Here is a 21,620-nt window from a genome sequence, read left to right on the forward strand (position 1 = left end):
TACCCATTTTGCTGTGTGACATGGAGCATTGTCCTGCATGAACACTGTGGGCTGATTGGGTGATGAATGCAGGAAAGGAACCATATGTTGTTGAAGAAGGTTCTGATAAACATTTGCATTCACTCTGCCATGTAGCTGTATAAGAGGCCCAACTCCTGCTGAAAACATGCCACAAACCATGACACTTCCTCCTCCACTTTTCACTGACTTTTTCACACACTTTGGGTTCAGTCTTTCTCCAGTTTGTCGCCGAACATAATGTTTCCCATCGGACCCAAATAAATTAAACTTGCTTTCATCACTGAAGTGAACTTTGGACCAGTTCTCCTCTGTCCACACATGCTTAGTCTAGCCTTTTGATTCTTTCTGCTAATGAGAGGTTTGGTCACTGCAGAGTGGGCTTTCAGTCCAAATGCTCTTAAACGTCGAGACACTGTTTGACGAGACAAATCCTTACTCTGTTCAGCGCTGAACTGGTGAGCAATTCCAGCTGCAGTGTGGAAACGATTGCCCATTGAGATCCTCCGCAGTATCCTGTCCTCTCTTGTATTTGTCTTCAGTGGACGACCAGCCTTCTTGCCGGACTTGAATGAGTTTGTGATGTTGTAAAGATTCAATATTCTTGAAATCACAGATTCGGAATGACCAACTTGTCTTGCTATGGCTGATAGGGTCATCCCTTAGGCCTTCATCTGGACACCCTGCTGCCGGAGGCTTTCAGTCACTTTAGAACGGCCCACCATCTTGCAGAGTCAGTAAAACTGAAAGTTAGGCTGCCAGTTAAATAGGGGTTGACAGATAATCAAGGAAATTAGCACCATGTACCAGATTAACACCAATAACTGGGAGGTGTCTAAAAGTGTTCTCTAATTTTGATCAGTGTGTTTTCTGCAAAATAATGTTTTTTTTTAAATGCCTTAGTTATTTTGTAGAAAAGGTGTTCTGGTAGCATGGTATAGACAGGACAAAAACTCCTTCAACTGTTGAGCAGTGAAGATGACATTATTTCAGAATTGTTCAATTGTTTATAAATTGTTCTCTAATTTTGATCGCCTGTGTATATAGTTTTCAGGAGTAGTAGAAAGAAAGAGAGAGAGAAAGAGAGAGAGAGAGAGAGAGAGAGAGAGAGAGAGAGAGAGAGAGAGAGAGAGAGAGAGAGAACCAGGTACACGAGGAAACTAAGTTAACTGGGGCCTGTGAACTGTTGTGAACTGGCACTACCACCTACTACACCACCGTGCCGCTTCACCTATTTACTGATATAAGAATTTTGACGAACCATTCTAACGAACGAATACTGTAATTATGTATTCACTTGCCAAGTGACTTCCTGTGGCTTCTGGTCCAAGCCCTGATATCAAAATAAGGCTTGAATTACCTGGCCAGGAGAAATATAACAAATTAATATGTAGTCTAACTGCATTAGGCTTTGCAGTCAGCCTATTTTTTCTTCCTGTTTTATCATGTTTTTCAGATACTACAAATGTATTTGCAAGAGTAAAGAATGCAGTTTAAAGTGTGTTATTTGACGTAACATAGTTTGATTGCGCTTCGCATTGACTACTGTACAATTGATTATGAAAATACCGTTTTATTTAGGCTACACAATTTTCTGGTTAATCAGTGGAGGCACAGATGCAGCAGCAACTGTATCACTGCAGTTTCTGTTGAACAGACCTTTGTCAGTCCAACATCACATCTCTGAACAAGATGCATCAGTTTTACTGTAAATATAAGTTTCAAGGCAGTTGCAGGCAAAGAAAACAGTTTTCAAAACACTGATGCCACAACAATGCTTGAACCTTTTAAGATTTGCTGAGTCAGTACTCACTTTAAGCAATATCTGCCAATATCTTCCAGCAGCTTGTCTCCAGTGGCTGTTCAGGTAACATGTTTTCTTGCAGGCAGAGTCCTTGGACCGTATGCATGAGGATTTCTGAATGAGCGACTAGCAGCTGCTATTCTTATTGACCTCAGTGGGGAAGGCGTTCGCCATGTGTCCACTTTCATCGTCGCTATGGAAACCGCTTCCTAGCACTGTCCTGTGCTGCACACTCTTATTATAGATCTTCTTAAACACAGACTTTTTTTTTTATGGTGGGGGGACATTGTAAATCATTTGTAAATGGAATTGTGTCAGTACATTATTAATCTGTGACTGTAGGCAATTTAAGAAAGCTAGCACCAAGAGCAATATATTTAGAGATTATGTAATTATTGCATATATAATGTGGCTGGAGTGAGCAGTTTGTATTGTGTTTCTTAATTTGGGAATTAATGATGCGATCTGAGCCTACAGCAAAACTTGTTCATGAGCATTGAGTGTTTGTGTGTGTGTGTGTGTGTGTGTGGGTGTGTGTGTGTGTGTGTGTGTGTGTGGTTGTGTGTGTTTGTGTTTGAGTGTGACAGAGACAGGGTTAGAGTACCTTATTTTTATTAAGAGAATCATTTTCTTGAATGTAGCTTATGAGTGAATTATTAGCATAATAGTTGTACATATACCACCAGGGTTTGACATACTGCTGGTTGACATATAGCTCTGTGCAATAATGCTTTATGTTTGTTTGCATTTATTCCCTTCGTTTGGATAAAATGCATTTTTACCTAGCTAACCAGCTCACCGTACATAATCATGTTAGCCGCTTCTTTTAGCTTGCTGACTCAAGTCCCTAGATAGTCAAAATATAGGGAGATTTTGCTTGGCTGGTGTGCTAGCTAATAAATAAATAATTTGTCTATGCCTGTACAGTTAACCTTACAGCAACATGACAGATTTACTGTCACTTTATTCACTGTAAATTTTCCAAATTATAAAAAGCCTTTTGTTTAAAACTGATCATCAAATGTAACATTTGAGACTATTTATATTAAATAAAAATTGTTAGTACTTTGATTTGGCAATAAATTCTGTGTGTGTGTGTGTGTGTGTGTGTGTGTGTGTGTGTGTGTGTGTGTGTGTGTGTGTGTGTGTGTGTGTGTGTGTGAAAATGTATTTAAGATATGGCAAGTAATGTACTTGGATGTGTTATAAGTGGGATTAGGGCTGGCAATTATGTTGTATATCTGTGTATGATACATAAAGCACTAAATGTTTTAGTGTTTTATAAACCTCTTTCTTGCTCTTTAGGGGGTTGGGTGGGTGATGAGGTAATCCCCCTCGAGTTAGACAAGTGCAATCCAATCCCATGACACGTTTGTGCCATATCGTCAAGCTCTACTGTAGACCACCCAGTCTTCTCTAAGCTCTTTACGCCTCTTGTCCAAATAATTTCTATTATTCGTGATCTCATTCGATCATTTTGCATGTCAATGCAGACTCATTAGTAATATTTATTGAGATAATGCATCAAAACAGCTTCACACATAACTGTTTGAACTATTTGAAGAGTAGTTAGCAGAATATGGTATAACAAGATAGAGACATTGTAAAAAGAAACACAAGTGCTACTAAGAAACACTGATGCAGTTGTAAAACTTATGCTTGCTTTTATCTACCTACCTCGTGTTATAGTGAATGCAGTCTGCATCTTAGTGGAAGTGAAAGAAAAAGAAAATGAAGCTCATTTGCATGTAGTTTGCATATCCCCTGTGATGACTTATTTAGCTAGTTTGTGCTTTAAAGGGTAAAATAGTACTGACGCCAATACCATCATCCTCCCAAACTATATTGCTTTTTATTATCTTATGACCTCTAGCCAACTTGACAGCATCATTGATTGGCGTCTCAACCCTGGTCCTGGGTTTAAACTAGCATATATTATATTTTATATAATATACAGTGGGTACGGAAAGTATTCAGACCCCCTTAAATTTTTCACTCTTTGTTATATTGCAGCCATTTGCTAAAATCATTTAGGTTCATTCTTCTTCCTCATGAATGTACACATAGCACCCCATACTGACAGAAAAACACAGAATTGTTGACATTGTTGCAGATTTATTAAAAAAAGAAAAACTGAAATATCACATGGTCCTAAGTATTCAGACCCTTTGCTCAGTATTTAGTAGAAGCCCCCTTTTGATCTAATACAGCCAGGAGTCTTTTTGGGAAAGATGCAACAAGTCTTTCACACCTGGATTTGGGGATCCTCTGCCATTCCTCCTTGCAGGTCCTCTCCAGTTCTGTCAGGTTGGATGGTAAACGTTGGTGGACAGCCATTTTTAGGTCTCTCCAGAGATGCTCAATTGGGTTTAAGTCAGGGCTCTGGCTGGGCCATTCAAGAACAGTCACGGAGTTGTTGTGAAGCCACTCCTTCGTTATTTTAGCTGTGTGCTTAGGGTCATTGTCTTGTTGGAAGGTAAACCTTCGGCCCAGTCTGAGGTCCAGAGCACTCTGGGGAAGGTTTTTGTCCAGGATATCCCTGTACTTGGCCGCATTCATCTTTCCCTCGATTGCAACCAGTCGTCCTGTCCCTGCAGCTGAAAAACACCCCCACAGCATGATGCTGCCACCACCATGCTTCACTGTTGGGACAGGTGATGAGCAGTGCCTGGTTTTCTCCACACATACCGCTTAGAATTAAGGCCAAAAAGTTCTATTTTGGTCTCATCAACCCGGAGAATCTTATTTCTCACCATCTTGGAGTCCTTCAGGTGTTTTTTAGCAAACTCCATGCGGGCTTTCATGTGTCTTACACTGAGGAGAGGCTTCCGTCGGGCCACTCTGCCATAAAGCCCTGACTGGTGGAGGGCTGCAGTGATGGTTGACTTTCTACAACTTTCTTTCATCTCCTGACTGCATCTCTGGAGCTCAGCCACAGTGATCTTTGGGTTCTTCTTTACCTCTCTCACCAAGGCTCTTCTCCCCCGATAGCTCAGTTTGGCCGGACAGCCAGCTCTAGGAAGGGTTCTGGTCGTCCCAAACGTCTTCCATTTGAGGATTATGGAGGCCACTGTGCTCTTAGGAACCTTAAGTGCAGCAGAAATCTTTTTGTAACCTTGGCCAGATCTGTGCCTTGCCACAATTCTGTCTCTGAGCTCTTCAGGCAGTTCCTTTGACCTCATGATTCTCATTTGCTCTGACATGCATTGTGATCTGGAAGGTCTTATATAGACAGGTGTGTGGCTTTCCTAATCAAGTCCAATCAGTATAATCAAACACAGCTGGACTCAAATGAAGGTGTAGAACCATCTCAAGGATGATCAGAAGAAATGGAAAGCACCTGAGTTAAATATATGAGTGTCACAGCAAAGGGTCTGAATACTTAGGACCATGTGATATTTCAGTTTTTCTTTTTTAATAAATCTGCAACAATGTCAACAATTCTGTGTTTTTCTGTCAGTATGGGGTGCTATGTGTACATTCATGAGGAAGAAGAATGAACCTAAATGATTTTAGCAAATGGCTGCAATATAACAAAGAGTGAAAAATTTAAGGGGGTCTGAATACTTTCCGTACCCACTGTATATGTAGATATTTTTTCCATGTGCAACTGGAAGCTTTCATCACCAAAACAAATTCCTTGTAAGTGCAAACATACTTGACAATAAAGCTCTTTCTGATATATAGATCTCTTTTGTGGGAATCCTTAGTAAAAGCTCATATCTAATTTATGCTGTTACTGCAGAAAGCTTTGGGTAATTGTTCTTGCATACATGCTTCTCTTGGAAAGATAACATGCGAGTCCCCCATATTGCTGTAGTACCTTACTAAATACTCTTACCGTATTCTTCCTTGGTTATGAGAAGCTTCTCAAAACCATAATATTATGCTTATATTATTTCAAAATATTTCTTTATTCTCTTATGTCTCATATCAGAATAGCTTTTCGATTAGCTGTTGTGTGTGTGTGTGTGTGTGTGTGTGTGTGTGTGTGTGTGTGTGTGTGTGTGTGTGTGTGTGTGTGTGTGTGTTTATGGCGTTCACTTATGGATTATGGCTTATGCCCTCCATTTTTTTTTTAAAGAACAAACTAGAAGTAGTTAATGATCTCCCTTCAAGGAAACACAATCCATCTTCCTACTAAGCTCTGTGTTCTTCCCTGACAGAAGTCCAGAGTTTTAGCTCCCCTCCCCAGATAATTATTGGCCTACAAGCTAAAAAATCACTCACATTCCCTCATATAACCCTGCCATAATCCTTCTGATTCTCTGCTGCCTAATAACAGGGAACTTAAACATTTGATTTTTTTGGAATACAATCAACAACTTATTAAAAATCTACTTTTCTCCCTCCAACCCCCCCCTCTATTTTTTCCCCATTTTTTTTACAGCATGTACAGAATGTATACTGTCCAATGTAGCCAAGCTTTAATTTACTCTCGAAATGGACCCTCTATTCCCTTGCCATTTACTTGAATGAATTTTTGATGTAAAGTGGATCTTGTGGTGTATGTTTGCATTTCTTGTTGATGAAGTGTACAGGAAGTGATGACCTAAGTATTTGCCCTCCTTCATTCTGTTGCTGTAACTAAGATTTTAGATCATCTGATCATACAGTGGTGATCATACAAAATGAAGGACATAGAGGTTTTTCATGCGATGATTCATGTGATTGCCCTTTTTTTTTTTAATCACAACATTTATGAGCGTACTGTGTTTTCAATCTGAGATATTATTATAAATACAGGCATATAAGGTTTATCTAAAAACAATACCCCCTTCTAAAACAATCTCATATTCAGTGGAATCCAAATTTCTGATACCGTGAAGATTATTCTGTTTTGCATTCTGTTGTCATTTAATACAACAAATTTCATTACAAATGATTACTGACAACGCTGTGGGGTGAAGTGTACATTTATTTTTAAATATTTACATGAATTAGCTTGTATGCATTTTGTATTAATGGCAGTTTGCAAATATATACTTCAGTAGAAGAGACTGAGTATGAGAAAACCTTTTTCACCTTTTTCAATAAAGGTAAAATATATTAGTGACCTATCAATATTGCAGTATTTTTAATTAATTAATTTAAGATATTATATGTTTTTAATTATCAGAATTTAAATGGGTGTATAAAACCTTTTGAGCCCCACATTAAGACGTAAAGTGAATTTGTTTTCATTTCTGATTGATATAACATGCATTTTTCCACTGCATATAGGAAAGACAACACCCTACACACATACAGCAGGGAGCACTCAGCTAATGCAGAGATGACTGGAAGGCCTGAGTTGAGAGAGTCATGTGAAGTGATGTGTAAGAAGTGAAAGCATTAATGATGTGCTGCAGGGCTTCATAAAAATCAGACTTGGCTTTGAAATCACAAAGCTTCCTTTCTGCTGATTGTCAAGCACTTTTAACCTCATCATATACTGAAGTGCTGCATGTTTTGCAGTGTACAAACATGTTCATTAATTAATACTAAAATGTATGTATGTATGATGTGTGTGTGTGTGTGTGTGTGTGTGTGTGTGTGTGTGTGTGTGTGTGTGTAAATATATATATACAGTGAGGAAAATAAGTATTTGAACACCCTGCTATTTTGCAAGTTCTCCCACTTAGAAATCATGGAGGGGTCTGAAATTGTCATCGTAGGTGCATGTCCACTGTGAGAGACATAATCTAAAAAAGAATCCAGAAATCACAATGTATGATTTTTTTAACTATTTATTTGTATGATACAGCTGCAAATAAGTATTTGAACACCTGAGAAAGACAATGTTAATATTTGGTACAGTAGCCTTTGTTTGCAATTACAGAGGTCAAACATTTCCTGTAGTTTTTCACCAGGTTTGCACACACTGCAGGAGGGATTTTGGCCCACTCCTCCACACAGATCTTCTCTAGATCAGTCAGGTTTCTGGCCTGTCGCTGAGAAACACGGAGTTTGAGCTCCCTCCAAAGATTCTCTATTGGGTTTAGGTCTGGAGACTGGCTAGGCCACGCCAGAACCTTGATATGCTTCTTACAGAGCCACTCCTTGGTTATCCTGGCTGTGTGCTTCGGGTCATTGTCATGTTGGAAGACCCAGCCTCGACCCATCTTCAATGCTCTAACTGAGGGAAGGAGGTTTTTCCCCAAAATCTGGCAATACATGGCCCCGGTCATCCTCTCCTTAATACAGTGCAGTCGCCCTGTCCCATGTGCAGAAAAACACCCCCAAAGCATGATGCTACCACCCCCATGCTTCACAGTAGGGATGGTGTTCTTGGGATTGTACTCATCATTCTTCTTCCTCCAAACACGTTTAGTGGAATTATGACCTAAAAGTTCTATTTTGGTCTCATCTGACCACATGACTTTCTCCCATGACTCCTCTGGATCATCCAAATGGTCATTGGCAAACTTAAGACGTGCCTGGACATGAGCTGGTTTAAGCAGGGGAACCTTCCGCGCCATGCATGATTTCAAACCATGACGTCTTAGTGTATTACCAACAGTAACCTTGGAAACGGTGGTCCCAGCTCTTTTCAGGTCATTGACCAGCTCCTCCCGTGTAGTTCTGGGCTAATTTCTCACCTTCCTTAGGGTCATTGAGACCCCACGAGGTGAGATCTTGCATGGAGCCCCAGTCCGAGGGAGATTGACAGTCATGTTTAGCTTCTTCCATTTTTTAACGATTGCTCCAACAGTGGACCTTTTTTCACCAAGCTGCTTGGCAATTTCCCCGGAGCCCTTTCCAGCCTTGTGGAGGTGTAAAATTTTGTCTCTAGTGTCTTTGGACAGCTCTTTGGTCTTGGCCATGTTAGTAGTTGGATTCTTACAGATTGTATGGGGTGGACAGGTGTCTTTATGCAGCTAACGACCTCAAACAGGTGCATCTAATTTAGGATAATAAATGTAGTGGAGGTGGACATTTTAAAGGCAGACTAACAGGTCTTTGAGGGTCAGAATTCTAGCCGATAGACAGGTGTTCAAATACTTATTTGCAGCTGTATCATACAAATAAATAGTTTAAAAATCATACATTGTGATTTCTGGATTTTTTTTTTTAGATTATGTCTCTCACAGTGGACATGCACCTACGATGACAATTTCAGACCCCTCCATGATTTCTAAGTGGGAGAACTTGCAAAATAGCAGGGTGTTCAAATACTTATTTTCCTCACTGTGTATATATATATATATATATATATATATATATATATATATATATATATATATATATATATTTTTTTTTTTTATTGTTCAAAAGCCCAAACTTCAAAGTACATCAATACAGCATTTAATAATCATTTTTGCTATTACACATTCAGCCACTATCAGTGGAATACAATTATAATAAAAGCACATGGAAATTAAACAGTTGTTAATCAGTCCCACTTATTCAAACCATTTTTATTTGTTGCCAGAAATGATCCCATGTTTTCTTCATGCCTCCCTCACTATGCAATCTCCCCAACATGCTCTCATACGAAGCAATTTTAATCATCCCATCAATCCAATCTTTCAAGTCTGGGGTTTTGGGGCATTTCCGAATGCATAAAATCATCCTGGCAGCTGTAATACAACCAATCTTAATTAGAGTGAACACATTCTTTGCTATGTTGGTTACCACTGATTTATCTCCCAGAAGGCATAGTCGTGGTTCCACAGGTATGTTAGATCCCATCCACTCCTGCATTACTCCCAGAATTTTACACCAAAATGGGTGAACTAAGGAACATTCCCAAATCATATGCAAATAAGTACTTCCTTACATTTCCAGCATAGATTATTTCCAGCTATACCCATTCTGTAAAGCCTAGATGGTATATAATAATATCTATGTACTACTTTGTAATGAATGAATCTCCCCCTAGCTTCCCTTATGTTCTTGCCCACATTAGATATGATGTACAGTCAATCATTTTCATGGATATCTAGCCCCGAGTTCTTTTGCCAAGTAGTCCTCAGGTTCTCACAGGTATCTGCATTAACATTGAGCATTGATTTGTAACACATAGAAGCAGTCTGAACTACATGTGGCAACTGAAGAAAGGTATAAACAGGGTTAAGACTTGTATTAGATTTGTATTAAATTTATTTGATCCCCAATATCATATTTCTTCACCAATTCAGAGTATGACATAAAAACTCCATTTTCATACAGATCACCAATTACAGTTACCCCTTTAAGATGCCATTGTTCCCAAAACACACTTGCTTTACCTATGCAAATTTCAGGATTCCTCCATAGTGATGCATATGACTGTCTATAATGTGATGTCTTGCACAGTTTATGAATTTTGCTCCAAACATTTCTTGAGTGCATTGTCACTGGATTTGAGTCCTATTTAGCTCCAGAGCATTGTGTAAGAGCGTTAATGGGATGAAATGGTGTGGCCTGCCCTGATCATAATGGCCAGAGGCTCCAAAACAATTTTGAATAATAACGGGGACAGTGGGCATCCCTGACAAGTACCTCTTGAAATTGTAAAAAAAATAAGTCATGCCATTTGTCATCACTGCTGCTCTAGGATTCTTATATAATAAACTAACCCAGGACCTATATATATATATATATATATATATATATATATATATATATATATATATATATATATATGACAAAACCCGAAATTCCACAGGGCTGCAGCCAAAAAGCCCCATTCCACCCCGCCGAAAGCCTTTTCGTCATCCAAGGATATAGCCGCAATCAGGGTGTTTTCTGAAGAATTTAGCCACATCAGATGAATTAGCCTTCTCACATTATCCTTATAGATGATACTTGGAAGAACCTTCTCTAACCGTGACGCTAAAATTCTCGCCAACACCTTACTGGCCTAAAATTAGCCGGATCAGTTAAATCCCTATCTTTCTTAGGCATCAGTGTTATCAATACTTCCATGAAAGTACCAGGCAATTCTCCAGTCTCAAACGCCTTTATATAGACTACTTTGGAGCCCTGATATCAACATGCTTCCTATAATATTCATTTGGAAACCCGTCCGCCCCTGGCGACTTACCAGATTTCATAGAGGTGATTGCAGCTTTGACCTCCTCTACTGTAATAGGAAGGTCTAGAGACTCAGATTGCAATGTATCTAACTTCGGTAACTCTATATTAGAAAAAAACTGTTTCAGTTCTTCTCCACCTAGACCACCTGAAGATGTATATAAATGTTTATAAAACTTATGAAAGACCTAATTTATTTCTTTCGTCATTGATACCATAGTATCTCCTTGCTTAATTGCCGGAATAACATTAGCAGCATTTTGTTGTTTCAATTGGCTGGACAGGAGCTTGCCCGCTTTTTCACCGTATATTTTCAAATGTATATTTACAAATATCCTGATATAAATCAATAGTGTCTAGCCAGCTCCTTCTCCAATGTACAAATTGTTGCTTCCAAGTTCTGAACCAAGTCTCTTCCCTCCTTCTTCTTTCTAGCTGCCTGTGCAATCAGTTTCCCTCTAATGTATGCCTTTGAGGGCTCCCATACAGATGCCAACCTGTCAGTGCTTCCCACATTCAATTCAAAAAAGGAGGTCAGATCATCAGCCAACAATTTGCTAAACTCCTCGTCTTGTAATAATGCAGTATTCAATCGGCATCTTCCCTTCCTACCCGCTCCTGTATTTAGAGCTATATCCAATTCCACAGTTGCATGGTCTGACAATACTATTGCTCCAATTTTACAATTTACTACCTGATCAGTGATAGAATTTGAAAGTAAGAAGAAATCAATCCTAGAGTGAGATTTATGGCAATGAGAATAGAAAGTATATTCTCTTTCCATTGGATTGACCAGATGCCAAATATCAATCAATCCGATATGCTCTGTTAGAAGATCCCTGATATTTACTCTTATTCAAAACCCCATCCATAACCTGATTAAAGTCCCAAGTCAAAATTATTTGCCCCTGTTATTCACCAATAATCTTGTTTACTTTATTGGGGGCATATACATTGCATAATATCACATCAATGAGGGGTTCTATACAAATAATCCTCCCCACATCGTCTTTAGTTTCTGTTAACATTGCAAAATTCGGTCTCTTATTTATTAAGATCATTACCCCATTTTTGTTTTGCTCGTAAATGATGAATAAAAGACATGCCCCACACAGTCTCGCTTGAATTTAAGCGCTTCGTTATCTGTTACATGACTTTTTTGCACAAAGCAACATCTACCTGTTTATGTTTGAGATACGACAGAACCTTTTTTTTCTTCTAATTGGATTTCCACACCCGTTAATATTCCATGTTATAAACCTGATGTGACTACCTATGTACGATATAAATTGTTGTACGTTGTACGAGCATAATTCGTTCTTGAAAATTGCTCATAGGTCCATTTGCTCGTACGTTTGAACTGATTTTCCCCATAAGAATGAATGTAAAAGTGATTTCATTTGTTCCGAGATCTCATTCGATCGCTTATTTCTGCACTTAAAAAGTATTTGTAGCCTATTTCAACAAACAAATACACCACAAATTACCGTAAAGTAAACATAATTTAACTCTTACCCATGTGGTAGTGGTTGATTGTGAGTGTAAGACACACACCACGCTCGTAACCTCGTCGGTTTCCATGGTAATTCTATTTACTTTCGTTTTCACAGAACCATCACTGATTTTCTTGGGAGACATTTTTTAAGATTTCTAGTGAAATGAAAATATAAAACTAAAAAAAGTTAAGTTTTTGCTGCACTGAACAACGAGAGTGACCGAGTGATACGTCATCAAAAAAGGCGACTGATCCGACTCTCCGCCGAAAACGGGGAACCGGCAGCGTGGGTTTGCTCGTGCCTTCGAAATTTGCTCGTGAAATAGGGTAAAATTTTGCGAGCAAGTTTGCTCGTATCTCCATTTGCTCGTACTATAGGTTGCTCGTTCAACGGGGTTTTACTGTATGTTGGATGACTGCCCCCTGTTGGGGAATAGTATACTAAACCGTGATGTACATTCACTCAAACTTAACAAACGGCAGTTGAACATTTCAAACACCAAAACTCCATTCAGCAAAATGATATTGCTCCTCAGAAAGTAACATAATTATGAAACCCCCTACCCAAAGCTTAACAACAAACAAAATAAAAAGAAGAGACAACTAAAAAAGGACGGCCATACCAAACAATTTGGTCCGTCCTAGTCCAAACAACTCCAGATTGAGGTCCGTGAGGTGCCAAATCAGCTATCCAGCCCTGCCTTGGCTGTCAAAACTGTCCTGAGACAGCACAGCTATCAGACTCACCTGCCCACCGACCGCACCTGATCCATATGCTCCACTTTGGTGATCTGGTAAAGAATATTTGGTCCCATCATTCTGTCGCCCCCGCAATCCCTCCGTTTTCTGGCTAACTCTTTTGACATGTTGAGGAAGAAGGAAATCCGACATCCCTCTCATTCGGTCATTCCCATTTCTCTGGCCGCTTGTAATACCTTCTCCCTGGCAGACGAACACTGAAACTTAATCAAGACTATTCGCGGTGGCTGATCTGTACTAAGCCTGGAAGCGAGAGCGTGATGTGCCCTATCAATTTCGAACTTTCCATCCGGATCGATACCCAGTCCTTCCGATAAAACTTTATACACGCACTTGACCATTCCACCTGCCTCCAGCCCTTTTTTCAGACTGATCATCCTCATGTTGTTTCGGTGGTTTCTGTTTTCTATATCTTCAATTAGATTCCACATAACTTCCATTTGTTTATCATCCCGCTCGCCGTCACCGACAAGCTTCGAGGTGACATCTTCCATATTAGATGTGGCCCTCCGCTTCGTCCAGCCTATCTCGGACCGCATTCACCGAGTTTTTAAGGTCGGTAACAACCTCTTTGATTGACGACACATCCGTCGCTACTCCCTGCAAAGTAGAGCTCTTTTTGCTTATTTCGGATAAAAGGTTTTCCATCTTTGAAACTTGTTCAATCAGCTGGGGTGATGGCGACTCGTGTGCTGGCGAAGTCTGCCTGGTTGTCATGCGGCTCGTCATTCTTCCCTTGAAATATTTATATGTGGATGTCGACATTTTCGGTACAGACCACTCACAAGTGTTTAATCACCAGGGACACAAACTTTGAGAAATAAACGTGGAGTAAATATGCTTAAATAAATTGAAAATTTGGATGGGCCTAAGGAGCTACACAACTATGCTGACATCTTGCTCGGTGGTCCCACGTGACTATGTGTGTGTTATGCACGTACGAAAGCGGAGCTGGGCAAAAACAGTGTTTTAATGATAAGTGCAGAATAATCTAAGGAACACACACAACCAGAATGAAATCGGCAGCGAAAGCAAAAGTCTGTATAGAAAGTTCGTTTAGCATATAGAGATGGCAGCAGAACGGGGAATCGTGAAGCTGACAGCTAGAGTCCATAAGAGCAATAACGGACGGTGATAGTGGGAAGCGGACTTGCTTATATAGGAGGGAGTCTGATGAAAGTCAGGTGCGCCGAGTTAGTAATCAGGCGAGGAGCTCCGAGTTGGCGGGGCATGAGCGGGTGAGAGCGCAGGGCGCTCCCTGACAGTGTGTGTGTGTGTGTGTGTGTGTGTGTGTGTGTGTGTGTGTGTGTGTGTATGTATGTATGTATGTGTATATATATATATATATATATATATATATATACTGTATATATATATATAATATATACACAGCAGATCATACCTCTTTATGCTACCCTGTTCTCTACATTGCCTCTTTTAAATTAGCCACCTGCATGTGTTCCCTCACCACATCCATAAACCTCCTACTTGGCTTTCCTCTTTTCCTGCTGCCTAACAGCTCCCTTCTCAGCATTCTTATTATTATTTACCCAATGTCCCACCTCTGTACATGTCCAAACCGTCTCAATCGTGCCTCCCTTAACTTGTCCCCAAAACACAGCCCCTTTTAATAAACTAATTTTTAATCCTGTCCATCCTCATTACTCCTAATGAAAACCTTAACATCTTCAGCTCTGCTATCTACAGCACCACCTCCTGTCTATTACTTAATTCCACTGTCTCTAAACCATACAACACCGCAGGTCTCACCACAGTCCTATATACTTTCCCTTTCACTCTCACAGATACTCTTCTATCACAAATCACTTCTGCCACTCTTCTACACCCACTCCACCCTGCCTGCACTCTTTTCTTCACTTCTCTAACACACTTACCATTACTGTGCACTGTTGACCCCAGGTACTTCAACTTAATCCATAAAGAGTATAAAATGTTATAAACTTGCTGTGCGAGCATATAATGACTGCAAAATCGTCTAATTGGCATTTCCGTTGTTGGCGGTCGACTGTGAGTGAGGTCACGTCACAATACAAACATGTCCAATAATATACTCCCACCCTTGACACTTGATTAGCAGCTTTTCTGTGTAAGGCTTTGGAAATTCAAATGCAAAAGGAATTGCAATTACATTTAAGTTTTGGCAGGCTACACATGTGATGCAGAGAAAGCAAAAAAGCAGACGTGGTAATTAATATTTAAATTTTAATATTTTAATATGATGTGGTCATAACTCGTAAGACACTGGAAATACAGTTGCAAATGGACTTTGCTTTTCTATTTGAAATTTGGCAGTCGCAGTGCATTCGTGAAAGAGGAAATGCAAACATTAATGCAAGATTTGCAATTGCGTTTGGATTATGTCACAATTTATGCATCCACACACGGGAAATGCAATTGCAAATTAAAATTAGCAATTCCCTGTGAACGTTGTCCGGAATAAACAAATAATTTGTTTAGCTTTTTAGTAAAAAATGTTTAATTTTTATTGCCATATTACATCAAAATACAAATAGATTTACGTTCAAAATGTCCCTCTGCAGTGGCAGATTAAGTTGTGCAGTAGATTAAGTTATGGGAAACTATTCATTTGATGAAATGTATTAAATGTCACACAGTATCCTGGTGTGGTTTTCTTGTCTCCGGAAAGCTGCTTGGAATATTCCACAAACTAAATCTGTGTATTTATCGCCAGCTTTAAAAACGTGCTCCACTACTTTTTTACTTTTTTCACCGCACTGCATATAAATAAAATAAAAAAAAACCAATTGCTTATTATTTTAAAAATGGTAAATGCACCGTACAGTGTTTTCTTTGTTTTAGTTTGAAATGATCCCAAACTTTGGTACTTTGTCATGTTCATTAGGATGAATCATCTCCTCACCCCTTGCTGTTTTCTGAGAGAGAAAGAGTATTTTATAGTTCATTTCAAACTCGGTACTTGCTGTTCTCTAAGTTAATAAGTTGAGCAGACTGATGAATATTAGAATCAAGAACTGAAAGTGTTGATGAATAGATGACATTTCAGTTATATGAAATGTACTCACAAATTACACTATATGTTGGATGAAGTTTTCAAAGAGTTTGGATTTACTTATATATGGCTTTTAAATCCACACTTTGTCAAATAGGTTGCATATTTTTGCCTAATTGAGTTAGACCATGTGTACCAGATTGGTTTTATTTAGAACATATGATTTAAAGGGTGGCACTGTGGTGTAGCAGGAAGTGTTGTGGAATTCCAACTCTCTGGATTGATCCTGATCTTAAATTATTTCTGTGTGTAGTTTATATCATGTTTTTTTGAGTTTATTTATATTTTCTAAAGAAATGACCTGAGATTGATTTGTTGCCTTGAATTGCTCCATGGTGTAAATGACTTTGCGATTGAAAAGTGCATTCCAATCTCTTTTTTAGGCTTCAGATCTACTGCAGCCTGTAACAATGATTACTGAAGATAAATGAATACAATCCTATACTGCAGAAAAGTTTGATGATGTAATCGCCTTCATTCAATCGCCTGTTTCCTGTGCACTTTCATGAACTTCCTGTTTCTATACTTGTGTGTTCTTTTCACAATTGTCCAGCTTCTGTTCACTTTTTAGAATGTCAGTGATTATTGTTTTTGTAATCTCTATAGCAGTAAACTTTAGATATTTACATCATGTCAATTAGGTTTTCTTACAAATTAACGTAATGTATCATATAATTGACTTCATTGGGCGTGTAAAACATTGTTGCTGGAGCGACTTTAAATGACTAAAATTGTTCTGATTGAGATGAGTCTGGCAGCGGTGAGATTGTAATAGGAAAGGCAGGGTGGAATGTTACTATGCTTAACTTTAGAATATAACACAGACAAGATTCAGATAATGAGAACCGCTTTCATCTGCATCCTTTCATTTGCCATCTAAAAATATTCCAACTTCAAACATAAAGTAAATTCTGCATGCAAATCTGGAAATACATCTCTACTGATTGCAGTATATATTTATGGTCTCCTAATGTGTCAAAGTCTTCTTTCAGCCCTTGGGTTAATTTGAAGTCCTAAATTGGAACACATCTGAAGGGAAAACTCATTGAGCAAGCTACGTTTTGCCAAAGTGTTCAACATTTTCCTGTTCTTCGGTTGCTAATTGAGTGCCTTGTCAACATATGGACAAAAGAAGACTATTTAAAGCAACTGAGAAACTCTTGGCTTTAATTTACCCGTGGCCGATTATCAGCCCATCAACACAGCTGCTGCAGCTCTTATTTGCTTCGTGGCTTTGCCTGTTTCATGTCCTACTGTATAATTAGCATAGATAACTGGAACGCCCCTTGCTCAGTGTCATTCAGTGGTGTAATTACATTACCACTACATTGCCATAGTAGAGGCGGGACTGTTTTTTTTTTATGCCTTGTCATGCATTTACAGCTTGTATGCTTGTTTATGTTACTTGCGGTAACCTCTCCTCCCTTAAGGCCACTATATAATATGAAATGTAAGAGGGAACCCTTTCTGCATACAGAAAAAACACTGTATAAAGCTTTTAGACTGATAATGCTATTAGGTCTTTTTAGACTACCTAACTATAAAATGTAGTAGTAGTAGTAGTTTCTTTCAGCTTCTCCTGTTAGGGGTCGCCACAGCGGATCCTCCGCACGTTTGATTTGGCATATGTTTTACGCTGGATGCCCTTCCTAACGCAACCCTCCCCAATTTATCCGGGCTTGGGACCGGCACTGAGAGTGGCTGGGGATGGTTCCCTGACCGGGAATCGAACCCGGGTCGCAGCGGTGAGAGCGCTGCATCTTAACCACTAGACCACCAGGGGACCTTTACCTAACTATAAAATAAAGTAATAAATATACAGCGGGTACTCCATTTTGGAAAAAGTTAATTGCTGTGAATACATTTTCATTATGGGGTAATGTTTGTAGAATTTTGAGGAAAATATAAATTTAATCCACTTTGACATGGAAAAAGTGAAGCACTGTGAATACTTCCCGGATGCACTGTACAGCATGTCAGTCTGTGCATATGTTAATTTCTCAGGTAACCTTGTCCAGTATAGTTAATTTTTTCACCTTCAATATTCCTTTACCCCTCAATAGTGAACAGAGCATTTGCCAGGCCCGGGCCTCTGTGATGATCTACGATGACACCAGCAAGAAATGGGTGCCGATCAAACCAGGCCAACAGGGTTTCAGCCGCATCAATATCTACCACAACACTGCTAACAACACGTTCCGTGTGGTGGGAGTCAAACTACAAGACCAGCAGGTGAGAACATTGGCCAGTGTGAAGGAAATGTGATTTTTCTTTTCAACCACAAAAAGAGTATCTTACTGCACGATGACCAGACAAAAATTTATATAAACGACAAATACAAGGGTGTCGGTATATGGATAAAGTAAGAGGTATAAAAAAAAATTATAATAAAATAGCCCATTTGGTCAAGTGTAAAGTACAATGCATTTAGCTATTCACATGTTTGGTTTACTGGAAATATAAAAAACTAAATCCAGAAACCTTTGGCAATATAAATAGACCAAATTAACAAAGGATTCTGTAAGCGCTGCTATAGTTTTTTTATTTAAATCAAAGCAGCCTAAAACGGTGGTGGCTTTAAAACTTTCCAGTTCTTATTTATAACGAGTCGTTCTTCTACACTTTCAGCCCCGAGTATACACTGTGTCTAATACTCCAATACTGTCTCTGAAACAGAATTGTTTAGAGATTTTCATACAGGACAGCATTTTGTCCTATTATTGGCAAAGCAAAAAAAATTCTTCATTTTTAATATAGCCATGGCCAAAAAGTTTGAAAAAATTACACAAATATACATTTTAAAGTTTGCTGCCTTCGTTTTTATGATAGAATTTTGCATATACTCCAGAATGTTATGAAGAATGATCAGATGAATTGCAACCAATAGCAAAGCCTCTCTTTGCCATGAAAAATGAACTTAACCCCCCCAAAAAAACATTTCCACTGCATTTAAGCCCTGCCACAAAAGGACCAGCTGACATCATGTCAGAGATTCTCTCGTTAACACAAGTAAAAGTGCTGACTAGGACAAGGCTGTCATGCTGATTGAGTAGGAATAACAGACAGAAAGCTTTAAAAAGAGGGTGGTGCTTGAAATGATTGTTCTAGCAAAGTGCAGAGGTGAGGGCATCTGTATGTACAGTGAGGGGAAGACTTTTGGTGGATGGCCTGGTGTCAAGATGGGGAGATTGGCTGTCCAAAAAAAAGCATCAGGGACAGACTGATATTCTGCAAAAGGTACAGAGATTAAGCTGCTGAGGACTGGGGTAAACTCTTTTTCTCTGATTAATGTCCTTTTCAAATGTTTGGGGCATCCAGAAAAAAAGCTTGTGTGGAAAATAAAAGGTGAGCGCTACCATCAGTCCCGTGTCATGCCAACAGTAAAGTATCCTGAGACCATTCATGTGTGGGGTTGCTTCCCAGCCGAGGGAGTAAGCTCTTCCACAATTTTGCCTAAGAACACCGCCATGAATTAAAGAATGGTACAAAAACATCTTTAGAGAGCAAATTCTCCGAACAGTTTGGTGAAGAACAAATCCTTTTCCGCCATAATTGAGCACCTTGACATAAGTGAAAAGTGAAAAGTAATCCTCAAGAGGTGGGTGAGCAAACAAAAAAAGCACAAATTCTAACGAACTCAAAGCATTGATTATTCATGAATGGGAAGCCGTCAGTCAGGATGTGGCCCAAAAGTCAATTGACAACATGCTAGTGTGAATTGCAGAGGTCTTGAAAAAGAAGGGTCACTACTGCAAATATTGACTCTGTGTAAACGTAATGTAATTGTCAAAAAACTCTTTAACACTTCTAAAATTCTTGTAATTATAATTCGGTATACTATAGTAAATTCTGACAAAAAAAGATGTAAAAACAGCAGACTTTGTGAAAATCAATATTTGTGTCTTTCCAAAAACTTTTGGCCACGGCTGTAGTCTGAGAGGTTTTGTAGACAGTTTCTAAGATACTCTTGTCTCACTCTTGTCTTTTGGCTGCTTTCACTCAGACATTTTTGTCACACATGGTGGTTTGATAACATTATTCATTAATGATTAAAAAAAAATATATATATATATTTTTTTTATATATATATATATTTTGTGCCTGATAAAAAGTTGAAGAGGGAATTATTTGCTAGTGGTAATAACCAGTATAATTAGTCTTCAGGGTTGGCCTTTAATGCTGTTCTCAAATTTTACATAAGTATTATATCACACAAGCAAGAGTGCTGTTGTGTTGAATCTGTGTCCATTGTACTGACAGCCTGTAGTAATTGTATTAACAGTTTCTGTGTAGCAGACTACTGTAACAAATAGAATTATACTTAGCAAACAAAGACAAGCAAAGTGATAAAGTGCAATGTACCAGTGTGGCTATGCTAAACAATACTTAAATAACTGTTGCATAATAGAAGTTAAAACAAATAATACCTCAATTACATAAAGGTTCAAATAAGTGGACATTAATTGTTTAGACATTGTGTATGCAGACACATATAAATGTATTGTACATATTAAATACCCTATTCTAAAAGGTACACATCAACTTTGTATTCAATTTGAATGCAAATGCTGAAAATTTGCATTAAAATTGAATACAAAGTTGATGTTTAACTACACAGGTGTTAGATCTATTTTATTCATATTCTTGTAAAATGTAGAAGATTTTAGAAACTAAAGCATTATTAGAGCAAAAATCTGTACATGTGTCCTAGTCAATTTATCAAGTAGGCTTTTATTTAGATTTTAATCATTTACATTTGGTGCAGTACACAGTGAAATGAAACAACAAAATTACTAAAATTACTAAAAAAAAACTTTTACCCATTTGAGAATTGTTTTAGAATGTTATTTTCCTTTCGTTGTTGTTGTTGATACATTTAAAAAGGTTTTTAAATCGAAATTTAGTCTTCAGGTTTTTAGAAAAAAATTATCTGAACTATCCTATTTAGTCTTATGTTTGTATATCTAAACCTAGCTTTCACCTTGAATGTAGAAGCTGGCATGGCGTTACAAACCCCCCCCCCCCCCCCCCCCAAAAAAAAAAAAACAAAAAACAAAGTTTTTTAAAAACTAAAGTGCACATATAGAAACATGCAATCAACGATTAGTGCAAATTGTCAGATTGCAACTATTGTTCCAGAGTGACTACTGTACTGTTATCTCACTGACTTCTTCTTTTATTAGTTGAAAAATAAATTCAGATTGTCAGTGCTATAGTTTGCTGCAGTATTGTAGCCTGACATCATCTTTTTTTTTTTTTATGACAGGTTGTGATAAACTACTCTATAGTGAAGGGTCTGAAATATAACCAGGCCACTCCGACGTTCCACCAGTGGCGCGATGCCAGACAAGTCTACGGACTCAACTTTGCCAGCAAGGAGGAGGCCACCACTTTCTCTACTGCCATGCTTTTTGCCCTCAATGTGCTCAGCTCACAAGATGCAGGTAGGACCAGTTGGAAGGTATTCTTATACTATTAGTTAAAGGAAATCA

The 21,620-nt window shown here is 38.6% G+C and overlaps 1 protein-coding gene across 7 annotated transcripts in view; it reads left to right on the forward strand.

The window, feature by feature from the left end:
- The window catches only part of evla (Enah/Vasp-like a), a 46,223-nt gene that overhangs the window by 6,052 nt on the left and 18,551 nt on the right, over nt 1–21,620 (forward strand). For all 7 annotated transcript variants that reach the window (XM_083543688.1, XM_083543689.1, XM_083543690.1 and 4 more), the window contains exons 2-3: nt 18,192–18,360; nt 21,395–21,572. In XM_083543688.1, the coding sequence (XP_083399814.1) occupies nt 18,192–18,360; nt 21,395–21,572 (347 nt within the window). The remainder of the gene's footprint in view (nt 1–18,191; nt 18,361–21,394; nt 21,573–21,620) is intronic.

Source organism: Silurus aristotelis, assembly GCF_946808225.1.
Source record: "Silurus aristotelis genome assembly, chromosome: 6".
NCBI classification, from domain to species: domain Eukaryota; kingdom Metazoa; phylum Chordata; class Actinopteri; order Siluriformes; family Siluridae; genus Silurus; species Silurus aristotelis.